A 25,237-nucleotide genomic window follows, 5' to 3' on the forward strand; every position below is an offset into this window, starting at 1 on the left:
TAGTTTTTAGGGTCTGATTCGCTCTTTCGACAAGTCCAGCAGCCTGTGGTCGATAAGCACAGTGTAACTGCTGCTGGATGCCCAGTTGTTCACAAAATTCTTTGTTAATTTGTCCAATGATATTAGGACCATTGTCAGAGCTATGCCGAATTGGAATGCCGAATCTGAGGATGATTTCTCGCATAATCACCTTGACAACAGTAGAGGCCTTTTCAAGTCTGAAGAAGGGTTTCGGCCCGAAACGTTGCATATTTCCTTCGCTCCATAGATGCTGCTGCACCCGCTGAGTTTCTCCAGCACTTTTGTCTACCTTTTTATCAAGTGTTGGGTAGGCCTCAATCCATTTACTGAATACATCAACAATCACAAGTACATACCTATATCCTTGGCACCTTTCTAACTCAATGTAATCCATTTGAAGAGTCTCAAAGGGACCCATGGGTAAAGGTGTTTTCCCATTTTCACAACTCACTCCTTTCCCAGGATTATGTTGCTTGCAAATAAGACAACAGCTACTAACTTTCTGAGCCAAAGTCTGTAATTTTGGATGCCACCAAGTAGCCTTGCATACATTCTATAACCCATACTGCAAGTTTATCTGGCATACATGTCTGTCCTGCTGGAGTGACCCACAATCCTGACATACAATCAATTGTGCAACCAAGCCGTTTCCATAATCTTATATCTCTATCAGGAGCCTCCTGTAACTGAATAATTTTCTGGATGGTTGGCTTTGGCTTTTCCAAGGGAGACCTGTCTTTACATTTACTTTTAATCTGCCTCATCATCTTAGGCACATCCACCTTGCGGTCCCGGGACACTTCCTTAGCTGTTTGGTCAGTACAACGATTCCCTATGTTTATTGGGGTCTGTCCCCTTGTATAAGCACTACATTTTATTACTGAGATTTGTTTGGGTAACAGCAAAGCTTGCAGCAAATCGGATACTAATAGCTGGTGCGATATTGGTGTTCCTGTTGAAGTTAAGAACCCGCTGTTCTTCCATAATTGGCCAAAGTCGTGAACTACTCCAAATGCATATCTTGAGTCGGTATTTATATTTACTTTCAAATCCTTTCCTATAATACAAGCCCTTCTTAGGGCAAACAGTTCTGCTTACTGGGCAGAGAATAGTGTATCAAAGGCAGCCGCCTCTACGCTATTTCCAGTTTGATCTACCACAGCATATCCAGAATGCCTTTCTCCTAGAGGTCCGATTGATGCACGCCCATCCACATATAGAGTTATATCAGGGTCTGCCATAGGGACATCCTTTAAATCTTCTCTGGCAGAAGTATCTTCCCTGATAATAAACAGACAGTCATGGTCTAATTATAATTGTTCTTCAGGTGGTTCAGTGAGGAACGAGGCCGGATTAATATTGGTTCAATGTTTCAATTGTAATTTAGGATTATTTAACAGGTATACTTCATACTTATTTTGGCGAGCCATTGTCAGATGTTGAGTTTGCAGTTGTCCTAGCAAGGCAGCCACTGAATGGGAACTGTATACTGTTATCTCCTGCTGAAGGGTGAGATTAGCATCAGAGTGTAAACTATTATGAATTGCAGTCAAAATGTGGGTGCAAATTGGTTGTCCTCTTGCCACTGGGTCGAGTTTTGAAGAATAATAAGCCACTGGTGTGTGCATATCCCCATGTTTTTGGATGAGGACTGCGGTTGAACATTCGGTGCAATACAGTTGGAAGGGTCTGTCATAGAGTGGCCTTCCTAGTGCTGGAGCTTGCATTAAAGATTTCTTTAGATTTTCGAAAAGCTCCCTGGGCTTCTTCTGGTAATTGGAATTCGCCCTCCATGCTGGTATAAGGTCAACTCCTTAGTGTCCAGTGCAATATTAGGGATCCATGGTAATAATAATAATAATAATAATAATAATAATAATAATAATAATAATAATAATAATATGCAGCTTCCATCCGATGTAATAACTTAATTAGCTAAAAATTTAGACACCCAGAGAAACATGATTAAAAAAAAAAACAGTATAAAGTGCAAATAGGTCTGTGCCGGCTCGATGTGACCATCCGAGGGAGACAGTTCATGGGGGGGGGGGGGCACTCAGCAGGGCCGGTTCAGAGCAGCTATAGCTCTGGGGATGAAGCTGTTCCTAAGTCTGGAGGTGCGGGCGTAGAAGGCCTTGTAACGTCTGCCAGATGGTAGAAGTTCGAACAGACTAGTGAAAGGGTGTGAGGAGTCTTTGTGAATGCTGACGGCCTTCCTGAGGCACTGTGTGTAGTAGATGCCCTCCAAGACTGGTAGCTGTGTCCCAATTATCCTCTGCGCTCTGTGGACGACCCGCTGAAGAGCTCTCCTCTCCGCCTCCGTGCAGCTTAGATACCACATAGAGATGTCATATGTTATGATGCTCTCTGTGGTGCAGCGGTAGAAGGTTGTCAGCAGCTGTTGGGGCAGACCAGTCTTTTTCAGTGTTCTCAGGTTGAACAGTCGTTGCTGTGCCTTCTTGACCAGCGCAGTGGTGTTGGTGGACCATGTGAGGTCCTCTGAAATGTGTGTGCCCAGAAACCTAAAGCTGGACACTCTCTCCACACTGTCCTCGTTGATAAAGATTGGAGCGTATTCCCCATTATGTGTCCTTCTGAAGTTGATAATCAGCTCCTTGGTCTTAGAGGTGTTTAGCGACAGGTTGTTATCTGAGCACCAGTCCGCCAGGTTCTGCATCTCCGCTCTGTAGTGTGTTTCATCACCGTTGGTGATCAGCCCAATCACCGTTGTGTCGTCTGCAAACTTGACAATGGTGTTGGTGTCGAATGCAGGAACACAGTAGAGCATGGGGCTCGGTACACAGCCCTGTGGTGTGCCGGTGCTCAGGGTGATAGTGAAGGACAGGTGCGGGCCCAGTCTCACTGCCTGCGGTCGTTCCATCAGGAAATTCAGGATCCAATCGCATATCGACGAGCTGAGGCCTAGCTGGTGGAGTTTGGTGGTGAGCTTGGTGGGGATGACCGTATTGAATGCAGAGCTATAGTCTATGAAGAGCATCCTCACAAGCGTGCCAGGTCTTTCCAGGTGAGTCAGGACAGTGTGAAGAGCCAGAGAGATGGCATCCTCTGTGGATCTATTTGCCCTGTGTGCAAATTGATGAGAGTCCAGTGAGGCAGTGATGCTGGATTTGATGTGTGAGAGGACCAGCCTTTCAAAGCACTTCATGGTTATTGGTGTAAAGGCAACCGGACGGTAGTCGTTCAGGTTGGTGATTTTTGTCTTTTTCGGCACCGGCACTATGGTAGCTGACTTCAGGCACTTGGGGACCGTTGCCAGAGATAGAGAAGGTTAAAGATCCTGGTGAATACCTCAGCCAGCTGTACAGCACAGTCCTTTAGTACCCTTCCCTGGACTCCGTCCGGGCCTGCAGCCTTGCGTGGATTGACCCTTCGCAGAGCGCACTGTACATCCTGTGTGCTTAATGTTAAGACCTGTCCCTCCGCCTTGGCCGGGGTTATTCCACTCCTGGTGGTGTTGCCAGTTTCGAAGCGGGCAAAGAAGGTGTTTAACTCGTTGGCCAGTGTGATAACACTGTGGGGGCAGGCAGGGCTGCTCTTGTAGTCAGTGATGTCCCTGACACCCTGCCACATGCTTCTGGTGTCCGCGGTATTGAAGTGGTCTTCCACCCTTTGCCTGTGGATGTCTTTGGCCCTTTTTTATACCTTTGTTCAGGTTCGACCTGGCAGCACTGTATGCTGAAGTGTCACTGGATTTAAAGGCGTTGTTGCGTGCCCTTAGCAGATTCTGGACCTCCTTGTTCATCCACGGTTTCCGGTTTGGGAACATCTTTATTTTCTTGTCCACGGTGACAAACTCCACACAGCAGTTGATGTAGGAGGGCACAGTGGATGTGTACTCCTCCAAGTCTACCTGTCCCAGTCGGTGCGATCAAAGCAGTCCTGGAGTTGTGGGGTGGCGTCCTTGGGCCATATTTTGACCATCTTTATTGCAGGTTTGGTCTTGCGGATGAGGGGTTTGTATGCAGGCAGTAGAAACAGTGAGAGTAGGTATGTTGCAAAGCCTACCTGAAGCGTCTTTGAAAATCTTCCGCTGCGGGTGTGCGCGATTTTGGCGCCGTTTAGAGGGGGCGGGTTTAAAACGCGATTTTCTCTAGGCTGTTCAAATCGAAGATGTTCAGCCTAGTTAATTATTAACGAAAAATCGCTGGAAGACCCCGTCGCAAAGGCTATTATTAGGTTTAAAGGCCTCGTATAATAGTTATAGTAGTTTAAAAATCAATCTCTAAACCCGCGACTGCCGGCAACCGCAGGGTCTCATAAAGCAGATAGCAGAAGTTAGGTTGTATATTTTTACATTAAAAAGGGCTTCTAAACATCCCGTTATACAAAATTTAATATTGCGAGTAGCTCAATTTGGGCCCATTATATCGCGCAGTATTTTTCAGGGCATTTGGGGCACAAATCTACCGCAATGTGAACGTTCTAAACCAGCGCGTTCCACAGGGACCCACTAGAAAGCTGATTTAAATGGGCATTTATTTACAGCAATTAAACACTGAATTCCTTCCATTTGGTCTATAAATTAATGTAAATGAGATTTTAAAATCATGTTTTATTGTGAATTATTTGTGAATATTATTTGGACATTTAGGCTATTTTAAAATGTTAATAATTTATTAAGAAATGGATAGATGTTTAGATCTAGTAATTGAAGTCTGAAATTAGCTACAATTAGGTAACTAACTAATTATATGCTTTAATTTCAGGTCATCCAAGTAAGATTATTTTATATTTGTTTCAGAATGCTTCAATCTATGATAACTGAAAATTTCATTCAGTTCTCTTAATTTTTAAGAAAGTTATGGGCTTTTGACTGTTCACGATCACAACTTTTTTGTTATGTCCATAGAAAATCAATAGGGAACAAGATGCTCATTTCCGAGTATGAAAATGGCCATAACTTTTTAAATACTTGAGATATGAAAGTGAATTAGGTGTCAAATTAAACTTATTTTTATGCTTTATCTGATGGGATAAATTACAGACTTGATTTTTAAAATCTCAAAATTTTGTAACATTGCTAGTGAGAGGTGATCGGATTGTCCCATGGGGTGGGCAGGGGAAAGCTCTGTATTTTTCACCATGCCGAGCCACTGTCTCATCTGTTTTGCATCTTTTGATATAGGAAAGTCACATAATTGGTCCAATTCTACTTCTCTCTAGACTCCTTCTGTGGTCGATATTATTACTCCCAGATATTATACTTTTCGTTGAGCCATCAATACTTCTACTGAGAGACCACATATCCCAATATTGCCAAATGGTTTAATAATTGAGTGGTATCCTCACGGTTGTTCTGCTAATCCAAACTAGCCACCAGTAAATCATCCACATACTGAACCAAAGTGGATCCATATTTAAAATTTAAAGTCTTTAACTGTCCCTGAAGACATCGGGAGAATAGTGGGTGAATTAATAAATCCCTGAGGTAGACTTGCCCACATATATTGCTGTCCTCTGTAAGTGAATGCAAATAAGTATTGGCTGTTTTTGGTGCAGAGGTAATGAAAAGAAGGTATGCTGCAGATCTACAATTGAAAAAATCTTCGCCTCTGCTGGAATCAAGACTAAAATATGAGCCGGGTTTGGCACCAAGGCATGGAGCAGTTCCACTATTGCGTTGATAGATCTTAAGTCCTGGACCTCTGTTCTGGCCTTCTTTCCCAGCCTTGGGCACTGCAAGGATCGTTGTATTACAAATGGACTGGCACTCTACCAGGATGCCTTGCACCAGCAATCCCCGAATTAGTTTGTCTATACTTGGGATTGCTTGTTGTTTTAATGGGTACTGTTGTATCGAGGCCAGTGTTACCCCTTTCTGGAGAGCTACCTGGATGGGATCAATATGAACACATCCTACCTGAGTAGCGTCTTCTGCCCACACTTGCGGGTCCACATGCTCGCATACCTCACTCCCCAGATGCTGGCGTAGCTGGGCAACAACTGTCCTCGGGGTCTGATAAAACTGAACAGTACATTCGTTAGGCAAGTTCTGTTCCTGGTATATACTCGGATCGGCCAGATCAATTGCTTTTTTTTTAACCATTGTTCTCAAGTCCTGTGCATGTGCTTGAAAATTCACCTTCCTTGTTATGTGTGGGGCAACCTCTGAAGCTCATTTCCATAAGTCTAGGGGTATTTCAATGTACTCTGCAGTTCCCTGTGTTCCTGTTACTGATGCTGAAATATTCACATCCCATTTTGTTCCTTCTTGGGGTTTGTAAAAGGTTTCTAATTCTTTATTTTTTCCACTTCTATCATAGGCCAATGTGATATGAAGCAGGGGCTCATCTTCCAAATCTAGGGACCACCATTGCGTTACTGACGAGTAGCACTGTCTTTCAGGAGCCCATGGAGTTACTGTTGTTCCATTATCACTGCATTCGATTTTTAACTGGAATGCACACAGCAAATCTCTGGCCATCAAATTGCTATCCAATCCTGCTGTAATCACAAATCTGTGTTGTATAGCCTTCCTCTGATATACTACTTCGGCTGCCATGGAGATTGGGTACTGGCAAACTTGTCCCTGGAATCCGGACAGGCTCTGAACTTCTTTTGATTTCGGGAGATTATAAATGGGCTGAATAGATGACATGGATGATGTCCCACTAAAAAGGAGCACTTCCTTCCCTCCACTTGCAATGTCACAACAGGTTCATCATTGGCATTACATCCATTCACTAATAAGTTTGCCAGGTTTGCTAGACAGTTTGGTGAAAACGGATTACTTTGGGAGAAGTTCATTTATCTTCCCTGTCTTTGATTCCCTTGCCAGTCTTCCCTGCACTCCCGCTGATTGCCCCCTCCATTCTGGTGTTTTCTTGTCGGGCATTCTCTGCACAAGTACAGCAGCAATCTGGTCCCACTAATCTATTCCCTCTCCAGTGTCTTGGGGAAATTAGTTAGAAGGGAGGTGGTTCATCAGAGTAACCTAGATATTCTGGTTCTTGTACCCTCGCCCATTCTGGCGCATTATACTGTGGCCTTGTTTGGGGACTTCCCCATAAGTCTGCACTGGCACTTGGCATTTCCTTTTTCCCAAATTAGTCAAGAACCTGACATGTTCTGTTGGAGTTATAATCTGCTGAATTACAGCCCACAAATCTCTCGAATCTGCGTGGTACACACGCACAGTGGTCTGGAGATAGTCCACAAAAGAAGCAGGTGATTTTTCCTGTCGGGTATTTTACTCAGTACAGCCATCATTTCATTTGGTTTCCACGGGGAGTATACTTCAATAGTTCGAGGATTATTGGCACCAACTGCGTTAGTCGGATTAAAGGCTGGGTTATGCATTTCCCTAACTGGGAACTGGCGGCAATCCGTTGGAAATTTCAATTTCACCTTCTGACACAACTCAATTCCCTCGACCGCTAACTTATGTTGGCAATCCGTTGAGATGCCGGATGAGTCCCCAATGTTAATTCTGGATCTAAACTGGATCTAACCCTAGCCTGGTTCAGTCAAACACCGAATACGAGCACTGGAATTCCAACTATTTTAGAAACATAGAAACATAGAAAATAGGTGCAGGAGTAGGCCATTCGGCCCTTTGAGCCTGCACCGCCATTCGATATCATGGCTGATCATCCAACTCAGTATCCCATCCCTGCCTTCTCTCCATACCCCCTGATCCCTTTAGCCACAAGGGCCACATCTAACTCCCTCTTAAATATAGCCAATGAACTGGCCTCAACTACCTTCTGTGGCAGAGAATTCCACAGATTCACCACCCTGTGTAAAAAATGATTTTCTCATCTCGGTCCTAAAAGACTTCCCTCTTATCCTTAAACTGTGACCCCTAGCTCTGGACTTCCCCAACATCTTCCTGCATCTAGCCTGTCCAACCCCTTAAGAATTTTGTAAGTTTCTATAAGATCCCCCTTCAATCTTCTAAATTCTAGCGTGTACAAGCCGAGTCTATCCAGTCTTTCTTCATATGAAAGTCCTGCCATCCCAGGAATCAGTCCGGTGAACCTTCTCTGTACTCCCTCTATGGCAAGAATGTCTTTCCTCAGATTCGGAGACCAAAACTGTATGCAATACTCCAGGTGTGGTCTCACCAAGACCCTGTACAACTGCAGTAGAACCTCCCTGCTCTTATACTCAAATCCTTTTGCTATGAATGTTAACATGCCATTTGCTTTCTTCACTGCCTGCTGCACCTGCATTCCTACTTTCAATGACTGGTGTACCATGACACCCAAGTCTCGTTGCATCTCCCCTTTTCCTAATCGGCCACCATTTAGATAATAGACTACTTTCCTGTTTTTGCCACCAAAGTGGATAACCTCACATTTATCCACATTATACTGCATCTGCCATGCATTTGCCCACTCACCCAACCTATCCAAGTCACCTTGCAGCCTCTTAGCATCCTCCTCACAGCTAACACTGCCCCCCAGCTTTGTGTCATCCTCAAACTTGGAGATGTTGCATTCAATTCCCTCATCCAGATCATTAATATATATTGTAAATAGCTGGGGTCCCAGCACTGAGCCTTGCGGTACCCCACTAGTCACTGCCTGCCATTCTGAAAAGGACCCGTTTACCCCTACTCTTTGCTTCCTGTCTGCCAGCCAGTTCTCTATCCACATCAATACTGAACCCCCAATACCGTGTGCTTTATGTTTGCATACTAATCTCTTATGTGGGACCTTGTCGAAAGCCTTCTGAAAGTCCAGATATAACACATCCACTGCTTCTCCCTTATCCACTCTACTAGTTACATCCTCGAAAAATTCTATAAGATTCGTCAGGCATGATTTACCTTTCATAAATCCATGCTGACTTTGTCCAATGAATTCACCACTTTCCAAATATGCTGCTATCCCATCTTTAATAACTGACTCCAGAATTTTCCCCACCACCGATGTTAGACTAACTGGTCTGTAATTCCCCGTTTTCTCTCTCCCTCCCTTTTCAAAAAGTGGTGTTACATTAGCTACCCTCCAGTCCTCAGGAAGTACTCCAGAATCTAAAGAGTTTTGAAAAATTAACACTAATGCATCCACTATTTCTGTGGCTACTTCCTTAAATACTCTGGGATGCAACTTACCTGGCCCTGGGGATTTATCGGCCTTTAATCCATTCAATTTACCTAACACCACTTCCCGGCTAACCTGGATTTCACTCAGTTCCTCCATCTCATTTAACCCCCGGTCCCTTGCTATTTCCGGCAGATTATTTATGTCTTCCTTAGTGAAGACAGAACCAAAATAGTTACCAAAGTAGTTATTCAATTGGTTTTTATTGTATAGAATTTTATTGTATACAATAATAGTACAGACTAAAGACAATCGGCACAGCCAAATGTGCTCCCCACCCATTTATACCCCTCCGAACTAAGGGCGTGACATTACTTGGGGGAGGCAACTCCTACAAGCCAATTACTGATACATGCTGCAAAATACATAGAAGCACAACTATTTGGCCCAATCAGATAACAGTACATTACATAGTTTCAACACATAGCTCCACCTGCAGAATCCCAGACATATTGGCAACTTGCAGGCCATCTGGACAGAAACCTTCTGCAACCCCTTCCCAGGCTTCAGACCCTGGAGCCATCTATGTCACATGGTTCTGCAACTCCGTGCAAATGATGTCAAGCAGGTTTGACAGATCTTTTCACAGACACCTCCCATTTTCCCAAGTACCCAAACCCCTGCATATTCACAGTCCCACCTGCCTGTGCTTGGCCCATATCCCTCTAAACCTGGCCTATCCATGTACCTGTCTATATGTTTCTTAAATGTTATGATAGTACCTGCCTCAAGTACCTCCTCCGGCAGCTCGTTCCATACACCCACCTCCTATTGTGTGAAAAAGATACTGCTCAGGTTCCTATTAAATCTTTCCCCCTTCACCTTAAACCTATGTCCTCTGGTTCTTGATTCTCCTACTCTGGGCAAGAGTCTTTGTGCATCTACCCGATTTATCCTCTCATGATATTGTACACCTCAATAAGATCACACCTCATTGTCCTGTGCTCCAAGGAATTAAGTTCTAGCCTGCTCATCCTCTCCCTGTAGCTCAGGCCATTGAGTTCTGGAAACATCCTCGTTAATCTTCTCTGCACCTTTTCCAACTTGACAACATCTTTCCTATAACATGGTGCCCAAAACTGAACACAATACGATAAATGCGGCCTCACCAACATCTTATTGAAGTGCAACATGACCTCCCAACTTTTATACTCAATGCTCTGCCTGATGAAGGCCAATGTGCCAAAGGCCTTTTTTGACCACCCCATCTACCTGCTGTGCAACTTTTAACAAACTCTGTACATGTATTCCTAGAATCCTCTGTTCTCTAACACTCCCCAGAGCCCCACCGTTCACTATGTAGGTTCTGCCCATGTTAGTGCTCCCAAAATGCAACATCTCACATTTCTTTCTATTAAATTCCATCAACCATTCTTTAGCCCACCTGTCCAACCGATCAAGATCATGCTGCGATTTTTGACAACCATCTTCATATCTACAATACCACCCACTTTTGTGTCATCTGCATGAATCAAACAGTAAAATATACTGATCTGACATGGATACGATTATGGCAGGTCATTTTCTCATCGTGTCATCAGACTTCCATACTACATTTTGCAATCGTCAAAAACATTGTGATAAGAATTTGTCCCGTTTACATGAGCTTAATGTGCTAAATAACAGCATGTGGCATTGAGTTTAGGTCCAACCTGCTGATTCTTTCTTCATAAAAGAACCACTACATTCCTAAGTATTAATCTATTAACCCAGTGAACATTTTTTGAACTGCCTTCAATGCAAATTAAGCCCTCCTTAAATGAGATTAAATCTCCAAACATTTCTCCAGATGTGGTCTCACTAACAAGCCCAATCATAGCAAGATTTCCTGAGTTTTACAGGCCATCCCATTTACAACAAGAAACATTGTTTAATTTTATCCTTCTTTGTCCATCAGTGTTTTCTTTTACTCCATATAATACGATTTTTATGCTACTTGCCTTCAATCTCCTAGCCAGATCAGCTAGAAAGTTGGGTGGAGCAGTGACATATTACTTTTAATCCAATTGCATGAGGTAATACTCTTTGGGAATCAAACTCCCGTAGAACATGTGTTATGAAGTTGTCATCCTGCCATATCGCTGTTATAAAAACAAACAAAAACAAACAAAAAGACTCTTGACAGAAATAGACAAAATTTGCTGTTTCTTTTGCGTCTTGCACATGACAGCCCATCTCCCTGTGTCCCACCTGGACTCATACTTATTTCTCCCCTACCCCTCCTCCCACTTTCCTTCCTGGTGCCTCACAATTTGCAACTCTTCAACCCTGTGTCTCATACCTTCTTGTTTTAATCTCTGGCCTTTGTTCCAACCATCTGCCTCTCTTTGTCCTATCTCTCCTCTCTTCCAGCTGTCTTTCATCACCCCTCCCCCCCCCCCCCCCCCCCCCCCCCCCCCCGCCCCTCTACAATCAGTCTGAAGAATGGTCGAACCAAAACGTCACCTATCCATATTCTCCAGAGATGTTGCCTGAGCCGCTGAGCTACACTAGCACTTTGTGTTCTTTCATGTAAACCAATTTCAGGTCCAAGGACGAGAGGGCATAGTTTTAAGCTGAAAGGGACAAAGTTTAAAGGAGATGTGCAAGGCAATTTTTCTTTACCCAGTAGGTGGTGGGTGCCTGGAATGTGCTGTGGGGAGTGCTGGTAGATGTTTTTAGGCAGGCACGTGAATATGCAGGAGATGGAGGGATGTAGATCATGTGAAGGCAGATGTGACTAGTTTATATATTGTTCAGTACAGACATTGAAGGGAAAGGGTCTTTTCTTGGCCCTTCAGCCCACTGGAGTCCATGCCGACCATCAATCAGCCTTTCACACTAGTTCTATATTATCCCATTTTCACATCCACTGACTACATACTCAAGGCAATTTGCAGAGACTAATTAACCTACAAAGCCGCACGCCTTTGGGATGTTGGTGGAAACCGGAGCATCTGGAGGAAACCCACATGGTCACAGTGAGAATGTGCAAACGCCACACAGATAGCACCCAAGATGGAACCCGGGTCTCCACCGCTGTGAGGCAGTAGCAGCACCAGCTGCTCCGCTGTGCTGGTTTATGTTAATATTTTAAGAAAACATTTATAAATCACCAGCCACATTTACATTGAAACTGTAATAAATATGTTTCAAAAGTCTCGAGCATTTTAATTCAATTTACATTTGCCGCAGAGGAAATCACTTTCCATATTACTCAGGTTCTCAGCCAAAATTAAAGTCCAAAATGTTTATTATGACAAACAAAAATTAATTTCATCACAATAGCCGCCTTCCTCAAGGTTACTGGTCTACAATGAGCTACATTACTGCAATATAATTACCTCGTTGCTCTGTGTTTCATTGCAATTGTGCACCATTGTTGATGGCTGCAGCGTACTCGAAGTACCAAGTATTGTACTGTGACCTTAAAAATATTTCAGTGTTTTACTGCAAATTTGTGCTAAAATCAATACTAATCAAGTAATGTTCCAAACTATTACTGCACTGAAATAGTCTGCCCACTCAGCCAGTTGTAGGACTAAGTGCTTCGAGATGGTTATCACAAAACTGGCAATATAACTAACTGGTTAGTGGGGAGGTAAATCTCTATAGATTCCTTGTTGTAAAATACTGTTTAAACTTCAAACAGTGCAGTAGCTAGTTTTAAGAATCATGAGGAGGCAAGAGACTTTTGGAAGGTGGGAAAGATTTTCAAGAAAAGGAATGATTGACAATATCAACGCACATTGGGCATAGTAGTTGGGCCAAAGTTTAAGAAGCTTTTAGAGAGGCGCATGGATGGATATGCAGGAAATTGAGAGATACGGATCATGTGCTGCCAGATGAGATTAATTTGTTCAGCACAGACATTGTGGGCTGAAGGGCCTGCTCCTATGTTATACTTTGCTATGTTTTATGATGGTCTAGCACAAAGCTAATTAAAAGGATTTCAGAGGGGAAGATTATTGGAAAATTGATGCATTCGTATCTTCACCTGGGGAATTTTGGAATGTAAGTCAGTCATTTTGGTCAGTCTGGAATTGCATGTAGTTCAGAATGGAAAATAAGGGCAGATCCTATGCTAGTTTGCACTGGACCTAGTTAGAAGCATAGAGATTATGGCATTTGTCATTTTGCTTGTTAATTGAAATCTTTCTCTGTTGAATTACTTTCTTCCAACTGCCTTTAATGATGCTTCCAATGTGGACTACAATAACAGGATTCTTCCCTTCTATTCTTTTCCATCCTGAGGAGATACCCTTGCCCCATATTTGAAATAGTCTATCCAACTGTTAACTATTTTCACTGTCAGCATCAAATGAAACATCAAATTCAATGAAGAGAAAGAAAGCTTTTGAAAACCTGAAATAAAACAGAATACTTTAATTTGGTCAGCTTTTTTGAAGAAAATCTTGAACACAAGCTGCCTCTTTTCTCAATTGCTACTCAGTCTGAGTCTTTCCTCTAATTTTCTCAGTTACTTTTGTTTTTTTGTTTTTGATCTTGCCTTATCATGTTATTTGTCTTCTTCTATTCCTAGTTATGGAATGTCAGAATATTCCCGCATGTCAGACACGGAGCGTGATCAGATTGACCAGGACGCCCAGATTTTTATGCGAACCTGCTCTGATGCCATCCACCAGCTGAAGACCGAAGGTAAAGCCAGTGGACAGAACTAAAAGTCTGCAGAGCCTTGAAAAATCTGCAAAATAGCTAAACTCTTACTGACAGGAAACTGTCATTTAGAACTTTAGACTTTAGAGAGAGTGCGGAAGCAGGCCTTTTGGCCCACCATGCTGTCCAGCAATCACCCTGTACACTAACACTATCCTACATATTAGGGACTATTTACAATTTTACCGAAGCCAATTAACTTACAACCCGTGTATGTCTTTGAAGTGTGGGAGGAAATCGGAGCACCTGGAAAAACCTTGTGCGGTTATAGGAAGAAAGTACAAACTCCATTCAGTCAGCACCCGTAGTCAGGATCAAACCCGGGTCTCTGGCACAGTAGGGCAGTAACTCTACCGCTGTGCCACTGAGCTGCCCCTCTTTTCAGAAGTAATAAATGCAAACATCATTCAACACCTTGAGTATTGTCAATGCTATACTGAGGAAGTACTTCCCAGTCCACTGCTACGCAAGAGGCAGAAGAGCAATGTAGGAGGGAGGAACAAGTGAACGTTATCGTCAAGGGGTGGCAAATCTCTGGAATTCCCTGTCCTGAAGTGTTGAGGAGTTTAAATTGCCAGAAGCATCCACTTGGAGTACACTAAACAAAAATGTCCACAATACTTTGAACTGGAGGGGAGATGTCTAGGTGACCCTCCTCAAGGAGTTTAGCGGGTGCGACCTAAAGTATCCCACTCAGTGTGAAGCAACTGGCTTGACTCCCTGTGAATTCCACAGTGGCCTTGGAGACTGGAAATCAAAAAATATAAACATGAAATGCTGCCTAATCAAAATCTCTGGAGAATAAAACATAATTAACATGAAATGTTCTGATCAATGATCCACTTTCCATAGATGCTGCGCTGAATTACATACTGAGTATTTGCAGTATTTTCTTCCACTTACCTCCCAACTTTCTCCCCACATCCCCCAACTACAATCAATCTGAAGAAGGATCCTGACCCGAAACGTCATCTATCCATGCGCTCCAGAAATGCTGCCTGACCCACAGAGCTACTTCAGCTTTTTGTGTCCTTGTGGTATTTTCTGTGCCATGATTACCCTGGTCAAATTTTAAAACTGTCCTTAAATCACAAATCACCTGAACTACCCTGAGATAGAAATTTGTCTTCTGTTGCATGTTTCAATGTGTGATACAATAACTTTGTGCATGAACTCTGTTCCGTTGCATCTCAGGCGCATACAATGGAAGATATATTTCTACTCCCATTAGTCCTCTGCTCTAATCTTGCCACTCTCCCTTCAGCCTCTTAGGAATGTTTTACCTCCATCTCTCCATCCTTACCATGACTCCTTACACCAGAGCATGTTAAAACCTTAATAATTAAAATAATTATTTGCGGTAAATTATGTTGGATTTTTGTTAGAACTTTTATGTACAAGATAAAGAACATGAGATCCTTATGTGTTCTTGCAATTTGATATATGCCTAATTAAGCAGATTTGATGTGACAGTTTAAATAATAGTTTTAAATACTAATAGATTTAACACAACAAATAATTGAATGAATATAGCAGCAAGTTTCTGAACTCTCTGGACAATAATTGCATTAAAGGCCACTTGTTTCTCAAACAGCAATCAAGAATTTGATTTCTCTCCAAGTTAAGGAGCATCGAGAAGGTGTTTTAGACCTGTTAGAAGTTTACCTTAAAAGTGAGTACTGCCTTTTTCTGAATTTTACAAAAGAATTGTTCTTATCCTTAAGAAAAGCTACAGAAACATATGCTGCTAAAATTATAGCTTCATTAAATTGGTTACAAGGTTATAAAAATAATTTATCACACATGATCACATACATTTTTGCAGTGAATGTAAGTGTGAACCAAAAATAATCAGAAAAATGATGGTTAGGAACCAAAACGTAGTGAGCATACTCTACAGTGCCCTCCATAATGTTTGTGACAAAGACACATCATTTATTTATATGCCTCTGTACTCCACAATTTACGATTTGTAATAAAAAAAATCACATGTAGTTAAAGTGCACATTGTCAGATTTTATATAAGGGTATTTTTATACATTTTGGTTTCACCATGTAGAAATTACAGCTGTGTTTATACAAAGTCCCCCCCATTTCAGGGCACCATAATGTTTGGGACACATGGCTTCACAGCCATTTGTAATTGCTCAGGTGTGGTTAATTGCCTCCTTAATGCAGGTATAAGAGAGCTCTCAGCAGTCTTTCCTCCAGTCTTTCCATCACCTTTGGGAACTTTTATTGCTGTTTATCAATATGAGGACCAAAGTTGTGTCAATGTAAGTCAAAGAAGCCATTATGAGACAAGAATAAAACTGTTAGAGACATCAGCCAAACCTTACGCTTTCCAAAATCAACTGTTTGGAACATCATTAAGAAGAAAGAGAGCACTGGTGAGCTTACTAATCGCAAAGGAACTGGCAGGCCAAGGAAGACCTCCACAGATCATGACAGAAGAATTCTCTTTATAATAAAGAAAAAACCCCAAACACCTGTCCGACAGATCAGAAACACTCTTCAGGAGTCAGGTGTGGATTTGTCAATGACCACTGTCCGCAGAAGACTTAATGAACAGAAATACAGATAATGCATGATGCAAACCACTGGCCGGGTTACAGTTTGCCAAGAAATACTTAAAAGACCAACCACAGTTGTGGACAGATGAGGCAAAGATTAACTAATATCAGAGTGATGGCAAGAGCAAAGTATGGAGGAGAGAAGGAACTGCCCAAGATCCAAAGCATACCACTTCATCTGTGAAATATGGTGGTGGGGGTGTTATGGCCTGGGCATTTATGGCTGCTGAAGATACTGGCTCACTTATCTTCATTGATGATACAACTGCTGATGGTAGTGGCATAATGAATTCTGAAACGTATAGACACATCCTATCTGCTCAAGTTCAAACAAATGCCTCAAAACTCATTGGCCGGCGGTTCATTCTACAGCAAGACAATGATTCAAAGCATACTGCTTAAGCACCAATGGGGTTTTTCAAAGCAAATATGATCAATTTTTGAGTGACCCAATCTGAACCTAATTGAGCATGCCTTTTATATGTTGAAGAGAAAACTGAAGGGGACTAGCCCCCAAAACAAGCATAACTAAAGATGGCTGCAATACAAGCCAGGCAGAGCATCACCAGAGAAGACACCCAGAAACTGGAGATGTCCATGAATCGCAGACTTCAAGCAATCATTGCACGCTAAGAATATGCAACAACAATACTAAACATGACTAAATTAATTTATATGATATTGCTGTGTCCCAAACATTATGCTGCCCTGAAATGGGGGGACTATGTATAAACACTGCTGTAATTTCTACATGGTGAAACCAAAATGTATAAAAATGGCCTTAATTAAAATCTGGCTATGTGCAGTTTAACCACATGCGATTTTTTATATTACAAATTTTATAGAAACATAGAAAATAGGTGCAGGAGTAGGCCATTCGGCACTTCGAGCCTGCACCGCCATTCAATATGATCATGGCTGATCATCCAACTCAGTATCCTGTACCTGCCTTCTCTCCATACCCCCTGATCCCTTTAGCCACAAGGGCCACATCTAACTCCCTCTTAAATATAGCCAATGAACTGGCCTCAACTACCTTCTGTGGCAGAGAATTCCACAGATTCACCAATCTCTGTGTGAAAAATGTTTTTCTCATCTCAGTCCTAAAAGACTTCCCCCTTATCCTTAAACTGTGACCCCTTGTTCTGGACTATCCCAACATCGGGAACAATTTTCCTGCATCTAGCCTGTCCAACCCCTTAAGAATTTTGTAAGTTTCTATAAGATCCCCCCTCAATCTTCTAAATTCTAGCGAGTACAAGCCAAGTCTATCCAGTCTTTCTTCATATGAAAGTCCTGCCATCCCAGGAAACAGTCTGGTGAACCTTCTCTGCACTCCCTCTATGGCAAGAATGTCTTTCCTCAGATTAGGAGACCAAAACTGTACACAATACTCCAGGTGTGGTCTCACCAAGGCCATGTACAACTGCAGTAGAACCTCCCTGCTCCTATACTCAAATCCTTTTGCTATGAATGGTAACATACCATTCGCTTTCATCACTGCCTGCTGCACCTGCATGCCTACTTTCAATGACTGGTGTACCATGACACCCAGGTCTCGTTGCATCTCCACTTTTCCTAATTGGCCACCATTCAGATAATAGTCTACTTTCCTGTTCTTGCCACCAAAGTGGATAACCTCACATTTATCCACATTACACTGCATCTGCCATGCATTTGCCCACTCACCCAACCTATCCAAGTTACCTTGCAGCCTCCTAGCATCCTCCTCACAGCTAACACTGCCCCCAGCTTTGTGTCATCCGCAAACTTGTAGATGTTGCATTCAATTCCCTCGTCCAAATCATTAATATATATTGTAAATAGCTGGGGTCCCAGCACTGAGCCTTGCGGTACCCCACTAGTCACTGCCTGCCATTCTGAAAAGGACCCGTTTACTCCTACTCTTTGCTTCCTGTCTGCCAGCCAGTTCTCTATCCACATCAATACCGAACCCCCAATACCGTGTGCTTTAAGTTTGCATATTAATCTCTTATGTGGGACCTTGTCGAAAGCCTTCTGAAAGTCCAGATATAACACATCCACTGCTTCTCCCTTATCCACTCTACTAGTTACATCCTCGAAAAATTCTATAAGATTCGTCAGACTTGATTTACCTTTCATAAATTCATGCTGACTTTGTCCAATGATTTCACCACTTTCCAAATGTGCTGCTATCCCATCTTTAATAACTGTCTCTAGCATTTTCCTCACTACCGATGTTAGACTAACTGGTCTGTAATTCCCCGTTTTCTCTCACCCTCCCTTTTTAAAAAGTGGGGTTACATTTGCCACCCTCCAATCCTCAGGAACTACTCCAGAATCTAAAGAGTTTTGAAAGTACAGAGGCAAATAAATAATGATGGGTCTTTGTCGCAAACATTATGGAGGGCACTTAGTATCAGATCAAAGCAGAAGATTGTAATTTTAGTTCCGCATGAACAAAAAAGATATCCGTAACCAAGTTAATTTGCTATATAAAATGTGTGAATGGTTTTCATTTCTTAATTCAAATACCATGTTTGTATCCAGCATCAAAACAAAATTCTACAAAGTGAGCCTTTGTTTCTTACCAACTAGAGTAAGACTTTACACATTTAATGACTGGTAATTTAGTGAACCCGGGGCTAAAACAGCATTGTCCTCAAGTTACTCACGAGCCTGTTTGTGATTACCTAGACTCGCACAAGTGACAATATTAAAGTCCTATAGACCGTGGCTTAATCTATTAAATCCAGAACATACTTTGTAACAGCCCAGCAGCGGACGTACGGAAGATCAGAGGGATCTCGGGAGTGCCGGGAGCAAGGCCCGAGACTCCCAGGAGTAGCCATGAATGAGGCTAGAGAGATGGGGAGCAGTGAGAGTGAGAGTAAAGAGTGAGAGTGAGGTCTAGGCACTGGAAGCAGCGAGAATTAAGTCAGGGATGCCAGGAGCAGCGAGTTTTGAGGCCAGAGGCAGTGAGAGTGAATGCAGAGAGATTGGGAACAGTGAAAGTGAGGTCAGGGACATGAGGAACGGTGAGAGTGAAATCAGGAACACCGGGGACAGTGAGAATGCGGTTAGAGAGATCGGTGGAGCTGAGAGTAAGGTCCGGGGCACTGGGAACAGCGAGAGTGAGGTCGGAGGCACCGATGGCAGTGAGAGTGAGGTCAGATATGCAGGGGGTCCCCAAGAGGGAAGCCAGAACTGCTCCAGAACTGCAGAGCTGAGAACCTTCTGTTTGCCTGTATTGCAAACTCATATCCCTTCACAACAATGGTTATAAAATATTTACCAAATGGTTTAAGCCATGTGCTTAAGCTAGTTGACATCAATACAGATAGTCATGTGTTTAAGAATGTGATTTAGAAAACAAAGACGCATGCAATATTGCACGTTGTACATATTTCAACTGTGAGTTAAATCCGTCCTTTGATGCTGAAGCAGCATGCGGCTAGATGGAATAAAATCTCACTCCCTAAACTAATGGAAATACAGTTTTGGAGTATTATTTCAATTTATTACACTGCCTGTTCCTCCCAACCCCACACTAATCTATGCATGACAAGGTACGATAATGACTTTAATTCCTTTTTTTTATAATTTTTTTTTTTTTTTTTTTTTTTTAATTTAATTTTTTTTATTAGAAGTACGGTAAATTACAATACTACACAACACATATGTCTTAATACATTTTTTGTACCGCTTCATTTTTTGAGCTTTAAGAAAAAGATAGAAGTAAAGAAAGTAAAGAAAGTGCGCAAGAGTCGTGAAGGTGCAAGAGAGTGTTGAGAAAAGAAAGCCCCTTAGAAAAGAAGTTAGAGAAGGAAGTGAAGAAAGAAAGAAGACCCTAGAAAAGATGGAAAAAGAAAGGAGAAACAATCGCTCTATTATAACATTAAACTCCGCAGAAAGGAGACCACCAACCAAGTCTGTTTTTGTTATTTTGTTGTTTTGTTTTTTTTTTTGTTTTTTTTACACCCCGTTACCAGATCCTGGTACCTTTTATTTATTTATTTATTTATTTATTTATTTATTTATTTGTTTGTTTGTTTTTAATTACTATTGCACCTTATGCTTATAATAGTTCCAAAAACGTAGACCACGTCTTTTGGAAGTGGTCTGCTTTGCCTGCTAAGAGGAATCTCATCTCTTCCAGATGTAGTGTTTCAAACATATTTGATATCCACATTTTTATTGTTGGTGTAGGCGCATTTTTCCAGAATTTAAGTATGAGCTTTTTTCCCATTATTAGCCCTTTAATTCCCATGTACCGTGTAACCCATAAGCTCCAATCCATGCTTATGATTTGAATGCAAATGTCGTTGACTACAGATTGTATAATCAGAACTCTTTTAATTCCTATTTATTCACTTTACAGACCACTGGCATTTATAGGCAGTTCATCATTGTCCTTGCCAACAAAGATGTATGATAGCATTGTTGGCAACATTTTCTACCACTTTGCTGATGATTGGATGATAATTAGATGGATTGTCCTTTTTTTGTAACAGGAAGCTATCTGGGCCATTTTCCACATTGTCAGTAGATGCCACAATTGTAACTCTAACTGAACAGTTTGGCTGGAGGCACAGTAGGTTTTAGCATGCAGGTGTTCTTTAATTTCTATAGCTGGGAAGATCCCGTAACCTTTGCTGCATCTAGTATGCTCAGCCATTTCTTGCTATCACATTAGCTAATGGCTACTCCTGTAATGGTGCGGATCTTAAGAGGAAGTTGAGATGGATGATGTAAACCTCACTTCAGGCTGGGCATGTTTGTGACTGCTTTATGACCTTATCTTCAACACTCACATGCTGGGTCCTACCACTGTTAGAGGCGGAGCAGTTCTCTGTAGATGACTCCTCGAGTTATCCGTTTAATTATCCACAACCATTTATGGCCAGATGTGGTAGGATTGCAGAGATCAGTCTGGCAGAATACATCTCATGGCATGCTGACTTTGCACAGTAAATTCGACCATTCTATTGCCTTAATGTATGGTGAAACCTCTAAAGATTTTAATTAGCTGTCAGAATGTGTTTACTTGCTCCAGAATGAAGGGTTTATCAGAAGTCCCACTCCAGTGCCAATAAAAAGGTAAAATATTTGTAAAGTCAAACAATGTACCAAAAATCATTGCCCTCTACTTTCCTAAAATAAAATGCTTCATGGCTTATATGGCACAGTAAGAAAGTGGTTTCATTGGTAAAATTAAACTTTTAATAATAAATGCAATCTGTAATCTCCTTCTTCAAACTCTGGTAGTTTGAATTTGTGAAAAACATCCATGGTGTTTATCATTTTGGGATTTGAATCTCTCACGAATACAAGATGATTTGTGCTGCTGGGTATTGCAAATAGCTCAGAAGGCTTGTTCAAATAATTAACTTATTGGATCTTTGTCTGCTTTGACAGATGTTTGTAAAGTGTACTCCGAACAAAGGGCAATTCGAGTCAAACGTGTGGTGGATAAGAAAAGATTGTGAGTACCATCAATTGTTAATGCGACATTTTATCTTTAATGGTCAGTTTGCAGTTTAGAAAGTGTTATATTCACAGCAATATCAACCCAGTTTCATATGGGGAATTTTAATATTGTTGCATTATTGTTAGTTTATATCATATATCAATGAAGTTTTCTCTTCAAGGCTAGTGTGGAGCTTACCTAATAAAGGTATCTAAAAGTAGTGAGAAACATTTCCCCTTGGTAGAGTTGTCTGTAATTAGAGGACATAGGTTTAAGTTAAGTCATCGGTGACATTGAGGTGCTTTGTGACCCTGTGATCCTATTCACGGCTAACAGTGTCGTTAAAGGAATGTTTTTGAGGTAAGTCAGTATTTTCTCCAAACTTTGACTTATGGATGCAAGGCCTATTTCTCCAATGCTTCAGTTATGAGTCAATGATAACCTGAATCTGGCCTCTTAGCCAGTGTAAGTGTAAACACCATCAGCATATTGAACTCAACCACTGAAGTTGGGGTGACCTTGGTTATGTAGTGGGGTTGATGTTGGTGATGGTCTATAAATTAGTTCCACTCTAGCAGGAAGCTTCCCAGAGATGACATGAAGCATTACGGTGAGAAAGATTGAAAATGTCAACTTAATGGTGCAATTTGCACTAAGGTTGGCTCTGTTGTGATTCCCTTGGTTAGAATTGGAGTTTGCATAACATAATTAATTCAGTTTGCAGAATTTGAGGCTGTTCACTGTTCCTCTGGTTGACAGTCAATGGAATGGAATGCTTTATTGTCACATACCCAGGCCATGCAAATAATCGCCACACAACCGCCACAAAGTTACAAAGTGCCCTCGCCGACTCCTGCTTTGTTCTTCCCTTACAGTGGTCCTCCCACGCCGGGTCCTCGTTTCTTCTACCCCCCGCCGGACGGCGGTCCCCCCCCCCACGCCGGGCTCCACATGCCACGCATCAAATGAGTTTTCCCCTGCTTTACAACACTTTCCTCTATTATAGTGTGACTGTGAGACTGAAAAACATGGACCACTTCCCATAGCTTAGTAGCTACCTCTTGGTAAATGCAGACATCATTGATGGCACTCTCCATGGTATCAAAGTGCATCATCAGTGCCTTCTGAGGATAAGGATGTTTGAAGATTAAGATGTTGCCAAGTGGAAGGAGATAAAGAAACAAATGCTTTTCCCAAAACCTCCTTGAAAAACCGCAATATCTCGGTTGACTTCTGAGCATCCGTTATAACCGCTGAGTGGAATGTAGATGCTGCTTACTAATTATATTCATTGCATGCTGTAAGCACATGAATTGGCTGCCCGCATCAGCAGAGGACTGAAAATGATCAGTAACTTGCACATTGGGTACAAAAGTAAGGTGTCCATTCATTTACCCAACTGATGATCCAAAGGCCTGGACTAATAATCCAGAAATTTAAGAACAATTCGATTCAATTCAGACTGCAATTCCAGGGCAACTGTGGGATTTACATTATATTAATAATCTGGAATGTGGAATAACAAACAACCAGTTGAAGTAATGATGACCACAAAAGCTATAAATAACACACCTAGTCCACTAACATTCTTCAGGGAGAAAATCTGCCAACCATATCCAGTCAGGCCAATGTGTGCCTCCAGGATCATAGATGCTTTTGTTCTGTGAAATGGCAGAGCAAGTCACTCAGATATTGCTACCTTTACCAGGAAGAAAGATTCCAGGGGGAGAATAAGATGACCATGACTGACAAGGGAGGTCAATGCCAACATAAAAGCAAAAGAGAAGGCATATAACATTGCAAAGATTAGTGGAAAGCCAAAGGATTGGGGTGTTTTTAAAGAACAACAAAAGGTAACTAAAAGGACAATACAGTGAGAAAAGATGAAGGACGAATGTAAGCTAGCCAATAATATAAAAGAGGATACGGATATATAAAGAGTAAAAAAGAGGCACGAGTGGACGTTGGGCCACTGGATAATGATGCAGGAAAACTGAAAGGTCTGAGGGTGGATAAGCCACCTGGACCTGATGGACTACACCCCAAGGTTCTGAAGGAGGTGGCCTCAGAGATTATGGAGGCATTAGTTGTGATATTTCTGGAATCACTAGAGTTAGGAGTGGTTCCTGAAGATTAGAAAATTGCGAATATCACCCCGCTGCGCAAGAAGGGAGCAAAGGAGAAGAGCGGAAACTATAGTACAAGGTGGTTGGTAAGATTTTAGAGTCAATTATAAAGGATGAGGTTACGCAGTACTTAGAAGTCCACAATAAAATAGGCCGCAGTCAGCATAGTTTTGTGAAGGAAAGATCTTGTCTGACGAACCTGACGAGTTCTTTGAAGAAGTTAATAGCAGGACAGACAGAGGGGAGGCTGTAGATGTTGTTTACCAAGATTCTCAGAAGGCCTTCGATAAGGTGTCGCACGTCAGGCTGCTGGAGAAAATGAGAGCCCATGGTATTAAATGGAAGATACTAGTATGGATAGCGGTTGGCTGGATGGCAGAATGCAAAGAGTTGCAATAAAAGGCGCTTTTTCTGTTTGGCTGCCAGTGACTAGTGGAGTTCCGCAAGGGTCAGTGCTGGGGTCGCTTCCCTTCACGTTGTATATTAATGATTTGGATAAGGGGATTGCAGGCTTTGTGGCCAAGTTTGGTGATGAGGCTAAGATAGATGGAGGAGCAGGCAGTGTAGAGGAAGCAAGGACTCTGCAGAAGGACTTGGACAGGTTAGGAGAGTGCGCAGAGAAGTGGCAGATGAAATTCAGTTTAGCAAAGTGCGGAGTCAAGCATTTTGGTAATAAGAATAAAGACGTAGATTATTTTCTAAATGGAGAGAGAATCCAGAAATCGGAGGTGCAAAGGGACTTGGGAGTGCTGGTGCTGGACTCCTAAAAGTTAATTTGTAAGTCGAATCGGTTGTAAGGAAGGCAAATTCAATGCTAGCATTTATATCAAGAGGACTGGAATACAAAAACAGAGATGTGTTGCTGATGCTTTACAAGGCACTGGTCAGGTTGCATTTGGTGTACTGTAAGCAAATTTGGGTCCCATATCTGAGGAAGGATGTGCTGGCTTTGGAGAGGGTCCAGAGGAGGTTTACAGGAATTATTCCAGGAATGAGTGAGTTTACATAGGATGAACGTTTGACAGCACTGGGCCTTTACTCGCTGGAGTTTAGAAGGTTGACGGAGGAACTCATTGAAACTTACAGAATAACAAAAGGCATAGAGTGGATGTGGAAAGGGTGTTTCCACTGGTGGGAGAGTCTAGGACCAGAAGTTATAGCTTCAGAATTAAAGGGCTCTCTTTCAGAAAGGAGGTGAGGAGGAACTTCTTTAGTTAGAGGTTAGTTAATCTGTGGAACTCATTGCCACAGAGGGCTGCGGAGGCCAAGTCAGTGGATATTTTTAAGGCAGAGATGGACAAATTCTTGATTTGAAGGGGTGTCAAGGGTTATGGGGAG

The 25,237-nt window shown here is 42.1% G+C and overlaps 1 protein-coding gene across 1 annotated transcript in view; it reads left to right on the forward strand.

The window, feature by feature from the left end:
• stx18 (syntaxin 18) overlaps positions 1-25,237 on the forward strand; it is a 209,410-nt gene that overhangs the window by 165,523 nt on the left and 18,650 nt on the right. The window contains exons 3-5 of the mRNA XM_033021304.1: positions 13,615-13,730; positions 15,343-15,420; positions 21,722-21,788. Of these exons, the coding sequence (XP_032877195.1) occupies positions 13,615-13,730; positions 15,343-15,420; positions 21,722-21,788 (261 nt within the window). The remainder of the gene's footprint in view (positions 1-13,614; positions 13,731-15,342; positions 15,421-21,721; positions 21,789-25,237) is intronic.

This window comes from Amblyraja radiata, chromosome 1 (assembly GCF_010909765.2).
Source record: "Amblyraja radiata isolate CabotCenter1 chromosome 1, sAmbRad1.1.pri, whole genome shotgun sequence".
NCBI lineage: Eukaryota > Metazoa > Chordata > Chondrichthyes > Rajiformes > Rajidae > Amblyraja > Amblyraja radiata.